The sequence below is a fragment of the Cupressus sempervirens genome, chromosome 3, assembly GCF_028749045.1.
Source record: "Cupressus sempervirens isolate cs-2001-9-10 chromosome 3, ASM2874904v1, whole genome shotgun sequence".
NCBI classification, from domain to species: Eukaryota; Viridiplantae; Streptophyta; class Pinopsida; order Cupressales; family Cupressaceae; genus Cupressus; species Cupressus sempervirens.
In genome coordinates, this window is record NC_143120.1 from 150,381,015 (window position 1) to 150,387,245 (window position 6,231).

Consider the following 6,231-nt stretch of genomic DNA (forward strand, 5'->3'; position numbering starts at 1 on the left):
GAGAGCCCATAGCCACACCGTCTACTTGCTCATAGAAGATGCCTTGGAAGGAGAAGAAAGTAGACCTCAAACATAAATCCACTAAGGAAGCGATTTCCTCACCCATCTTCTCCTTGATGATGTCGATAGAGTCTGGAATGGGCACCTTGGTGAAGAGAGAAACCACATCAAAACTCACCAAGATGTCATTTTTCTCCATCCTGACGTCCTTGGAAAATTGGACGAAGTGGCTAGAATCCTTGACAAAGGTGTTAGAATTTCCCACCAATGGGGAGATGATCTTGGCAAGATGAGATGCCAACCCATAGGTTGGCGACCCAATGGTGTCAACAATGGGTCGAAGCGGGATGCCATCTTTATGAATTTTCGGAACCCCATAGATGCGAGGAGTTACTTCTTTAGATGGCCACAATTTTTTCTTTGTGGTCTCATCAAAGGAGGAATTGGATATGGCGGCCTTGACAAGCTTGAGAATCTTCAAACACGGGTTACGAGGAAGGATTCTGTAGCTATTCGAGTCAGAGAGCAAAACCCCCATCTTGGTGACATAATCATGTCTGTTCATGATGACAGTGGCATTACCTTTGTCAGCCTTGGTAATGACAATATCGTTGTTGGCAACTAAATGCTTGAAGGCACACAACTCAGCTTTAGGGAAGTTGAGTCTGGGCGGTTTGGCACGCCTGAGGGCGACAGCACAGTCCTGTCTGACCTCTTCCGCCAAATCAGAGGAGAGGGAGCGAATAGCCTGCTCGATCTCAACCAAAAATTTTATGTGAGGAATAGATCGAGGAGCACAGGCAAAGTTGAGACCACGTTTCAAAAAATTAAAGGAAAGACGGTCAATAATGGCATGAGATAAGTTGACTACAAGTTTATTTTCCCAATCGAGCACTGAGTGGTGGGAAAGAGAAGGGAAATCGGAACGGTCACTAATAGGGTTAGCAATAAGGTTCAAGGGATGATCCACATGATTGGCGGCAGCTGGGAGAGCATTAGAGCCACTAGGAAGATGGAGAGACTCCCACTCCGACGTCGCCATAGTGGTGGATGAAGGAGCAGAATCCAAGATGTCCCAGGACGGAGCTTGCACGTTGGACCCCAGCTCACTCTTATTAATGGTGACAGGAAAAGAAATTAAAGAGGGAGGGGCATGATGGGAAGCATCAACAATCTCATTAGAGAGTGGAATACCAACAACCCGACCAAGAACGCTGGACGAAGGGGCAGAAACAGAGTTAAACAAGCAAGAGGCCCGCACGCTGGACAACGGCTCATTGATATTCAAGGTGACAAGACTAGCATTTAACGCGCGAGGGGCTCGATGGGCTGCATCACCCAAGATGGAGCCGTTAGGAGAAGATGACCATTGGGCCGAGTCACCGACGAGGCAAGATGTAGGTCGAGCCTGGAGCTCTAGCTTGGGTAGCTCATCGCGGACTAGAGGAACAGCCGAACAGAACACACGAAGAGAGGGTCGATCTGCTACATCCACTACGTGATGGTTTGTACGAGGCGGGGAAGGCCAAACAACAGAATCTTGGCTCGCGGTGGACAGCGTTGGAACAGCCAAAGCATCAACTGTGGTGATACTACTTGAAAAACCGTTGGCAGAGGGTGAATGTCCTGCCCGAGAGGAGGAGTGCTGCAGGGTTTGCTGAACAGTGAAAGGTAGTGACGAAGAAGCCCGATGCCCACCACGCGATTGCCTGAGAAGAGAACAAAACTTAGACTTCTGTCTTTGGATGCAAATAGCTTGACGCCCCATGGCACGAAGGAAAGAAGAGGTATCTAACTGCACCCATAGGTCAGGGCGCAGCAGGGTGGCCAACTCAAGATGGAGGGGCATCAACCTTGCATTGAGATAGTTGATGGTTCTTCTGGTGGATTGGATGACTGATCTGAGGAGGGAGAGGCCTGCTCACAGAAAAATATGCTTGGTATGCACGCTCCAAAGGTGGTGGCTAATTTTTACAAAACAAGGAATAAACTGAAAATCTCTACAACGCTTCAGGAAGGCCAGATCTGCAATTTTCTTCATAAGTCTGATTCTTAGCATCTCTAGTTGCTTGGATTTGTAGTATAGTTCCCTCCCATGAAGGGTATCAATCAATCTGAATAGATTTCCACAATCCATTAAACTTTTTTGACAATTTGCTTCTGGATTTGATTGTGTTTGTTATTTTTTAGCATCAACGTTTCGGATCACACTCTGTGATCCATCATCAGGATGAGAGAATGCAAGAATGAAAAAATGTGAGCTGATCCAGCTAGTGTAGGGGATAATAAAGGGAGAAGGTAGGCAGAAAGTGAGGTGGACAGAAAAAAAAAAGCTTGAGGGTAGGACCCACGGAAGAGAGAAAGAAGAAGAAGCATAGAAAACAAGGGGTACAAAAATGACAAAACCCAAAGGAAAAAAGAGATAAAATTAAAAGAACTTAATAGAGAGTAAGCGAAGGAGTCTTCCAAGTAATGAATTAGAGAAAGTAAATAGTAAAAAACAAAGCAATCTAGAGGCAAAAGCAAGAAAAAGAAAAGCGCTAAAAAAGATAGGAGATATAATAAATATATGCATGCGTATATGAATGTATAAATATAAATACTATTAAAGGAAATTAATACTAAATACTGGAACAAATATGACCTAATAAAAACGAAATAAATAAACAATAAATAAGACAACTATTGAGGTAAAAAATAAAAATATAAAAAATAAAAATAAAAATAAATTAATTAATTAATTAATTAATTAAAAATACTATATATTAATCCTATAATCGCTGCCATGAAAAAACAAAATCCAAAAAAATAAACACAGAAAATAAAAATAAAAGCAAAAAAATAACAAAGAACGCAATAACTAAAAAATAAAAATAAGAAATAAAAATAAAAGATAAAAAAGGATTATAGCTATAAAATATTATTAAAACTATATATTAATACTAAAGCTATAATAAAGATATATATATATATATATATATACTAAAGCTATAATAAAGATATATATATACATATATATATACATATATATATACATATATATATACATATATATATATGTATATACATATATATATATGTATATATATATATATATATGTATATATATATGTATATATATATGTATATATATATATATATATACATATATATATATGTATATATATATGTATATATATATATGTATATATATATGTATATATATATATATGTATATATATATATGTATATATATATGTATAGCATAGTATTACTCTATATATAGCAGTAATACTATATTAATAGATAGAAAAGTATAAAATATATATAAACAAAGGGGGGCACGAAGCAATGAAAATGACACCAGTCAAAATGAACCACAAAAAGGAGAATAACAGAAACTAACAAGGAATAAAAAGTGAAGAAAAAAAGCAAGAAGGCAAAATTAGCCTAGAAATAATATATATGCTATTATAATGTAGTATATATATGTGTGTGTGTATGTGCAAGGAAGAAAAGAAACAAGGAGCATGACGCAATGAGAAAGACAAAGGACAGCTCACCAAAAGAACAACGCAAAAAGTGAAAATAAAAACAAATAAAAATCAGCGAGGAGGAAAAGACGAGAAAAAGCGAACAAAGGAAGAAGACAAGGGGGACCAAGACTAGAAAGTACAAGAAGGGGGAGGCTGAGGCGGAGAACAAAAAGGGGGGGGGGGGGGGGGGGGGTTTAGAGCCACGACATAAAGGAAAGCATACACAAGAGGCAAAGGAGCGAGCAAGACCAGGGAAGAGGAGAGGAGAAAGGACAGGGAGGGGGGACGCTCAAGGGCAGCGATGACTAACCCGAACTTAATAATGGTTGCCAAGACTGGCTCAAGGACCAACCATCTCTTGATTGAGATTAAGGGGATGGTGGTGAATTTCAATGGCTTCCATTAACTTCCTCTTGAAGTAGTTATCTTCCTTGACAAGGATTTGGGTGCTCTCGAGACAAATGTGGTGTTTGGTTGCAGATGAGTGCTCTGCTAGAGCAGATTTTTGGACTCTTTCATGTTTGATGTCTGCACCATGCTCCCTAATTCTAGTTTGGAATGAGCGACCTGTTTCTCCTATGTAGGCTACACCACAAGAGCAAACAATCTTGTAGACTCCTGAGTTTAGAAGAGCATCCTTGGAGTCCTTAAGAGGGGGAACATAGTTACGGATCCTGGATAGGGGTTTGAAGGTAACCCTGAGGCCCTTTTTGGACAAGATTTTGGCAATCTTTTGGGATATACCATCAACGAAATGAAGGGCCACACTCAAGGGAGGAGGAGACAAAAGAGGTTTCCGGTTGGCACTGGTGAGAAGGAAAGATTTGGCTTGGTTAAGCGCCTTAGAAATTTGCCTATGAGAGTAACCATTAAGCTTGAAGACTTGGCGGAGATGGGTCAGCTCCTGGTTCAAGTTGTCATCATCGCAAATTCTAAGGGCTCTAAGAGAAAGGGTCTTGAGGATGCCAACCTTTTGGCTGGGGTGATGGTGAGATGAAGAGTGGAGGTATAAATCAGTGTGCGTGACCTTGCGATACACACAATGATCGAGGGATCCATCTGCCTTCTTGATGAGAAGAACATCGAGGAAAGGTAACTGGTTGTTAGACTCAAGTTCCATCGTGAAGGAGATGTTGGTGGATAAGTTGTTGATGTGCTGGTGGAACTCCACTAGCTTGTCCTGACCATGTGGCCAACACACATTTGTGTCATCCACATATCGCTTCCACCATTTGGGTTTAAGGGGGTAAGAGTGGAGGGCCACCTCTTCAAAATGCTCCATATAAAGGTTGGCGATGACTGGGGACAGGGGGAGAGCCCATAGCCACACCGTCTACTTGCTCATAGAAGATGCCTTGGAAGGAGAAGAAAGTAGACCTCAAACATAAATCCACTAAGGAAGCGATTTCCTCACCCATCTTCTCCTTGATGATGTCGATAGAGTCCGGAATGGGCACCTTGGTGAAGAGAGAAACCACATCAAAACTCACCAAGATGTCATTTTTCTCCATCCTGACGTCCTTGGAAAATTGGACGAAGTGGCTAGAATCCTTGACAAAGGTGTTAGAATTTCCCACCAATGGGGAGATGATCTTGGCAAGATGAGATGCCAACCCATAGGTTGGCGACCCAATGGTGTCAACAATGGGTCGAAGCAGGATGCCATCTTTATGAATTTTCGGAACCCCATAGATGCGAGGAGTTACTTCTTTAGATGGCCATAATTTTTTCTTTGTGGTCTCATGAAAGGAGGAATTGGATATGGCAGCCTTGACAAGCTTGAGAATCTTCAAACACGGGTTACGAGGAAGGATTCTGTAGCTATTCGAGTCAGAGAGCAAAACCCCCATCTTGGTGACATAATCATGTCTGTTCATGATGACAGTGGCATTACCTTTGTCAGCCTTGGTAATGACAATATCGTTGTTGGCAACTAAATGCTTGAAGGCACACAACTCAGCTTTAGGGAAGTTGAGTCTGGGCGGTTTGGCACGCCTGAGGGCGACAGCATAGTCCTGTCTGACCTCTTCCGCCAAATCAGAGGAGAGGGAGTGAATAGCCTGCTCGATCTCAACCAAAAATTTTATGTGAGGAATAGATCGAGGAGCACAGGCAAAGTTGAGACCACGTTTCAAAAAATTAAAGGAAAGACGGTCAATAATGGCATGAGATAAGTTGACTACAAGTTTATTTTCCCAATCAAGCACTGAGTGGTGGGAAAGAGAAGGGAAATCGGAACGGTCACTAATAGGGTTAGCAATAAGGTTCAAGGGATGATCCACATGATTGGCGGCAGCTGGGAGAGCATTAGAGCCACTAGGAAGATGGAGAGACTCCCACTCCGACGTCGCCATAGTGGTGGATGAAGGAGCAGAATCCAAGATGTCCCAGAAGGGAGCTTGCACGTTGGACCCCAGCTCACTCTTATTAATGGTGACAGGAAAAGCAATTAAAGAGGGAGGGGCATGATGGGAAGCATCAACAACCGCATTAGAGATCTGAATACCAACAACCCGACCAAGAATGCTGGACGAAGGGGCAGAAACAGAGTTAAAACAAGCAAGAGGCCCGCACGCTGGACAACGGCTCATTGATATTCAGGGTGACAAGACTAGCATTTAACGCGCGAGGGGCTCGATGGGCTGCATCACCCAAGATGGAGCCGTTAGGAGAAGATGACCGTTGGGCCGAGTCACCGACGAGGCAAGATGCAAGT

The 6,231-nt window shown here is 42.1% G+C and overlaps 1 protein-coding gene across 1 annotated transcript; it reads right to left on the reverse strand.

Annotated features, from left to right (window-relative positions):
• Window positions 1–3,855: 3,855 nt before the first annotated feature.
• Window positions 3,856–4,635, reverse strand: LOC149565200 (uncharacterized). Its single transcript, XM_089816282.1, has one exon. The coding sequence runs from the start codon at window positions 4,633–4,635 to the stop codon at window positions 3,856–3,858; it is 780 nt and encodes a 259-aa protein (XP_089672408.1).
• Between the last annotated feature and the right edge of the window lie 1,596 nt (window positions 4,636–6,231).

Excerpts from the sequence above, each read along its gene's own strand:
- LOC149565200 (XM_089816282.1), bottom strand. The coding sequence starts at position 4,635 with ATGGAACTTGAGTCTAACAACCAGTTACCTTTCCTCGATGTTCTTCTC.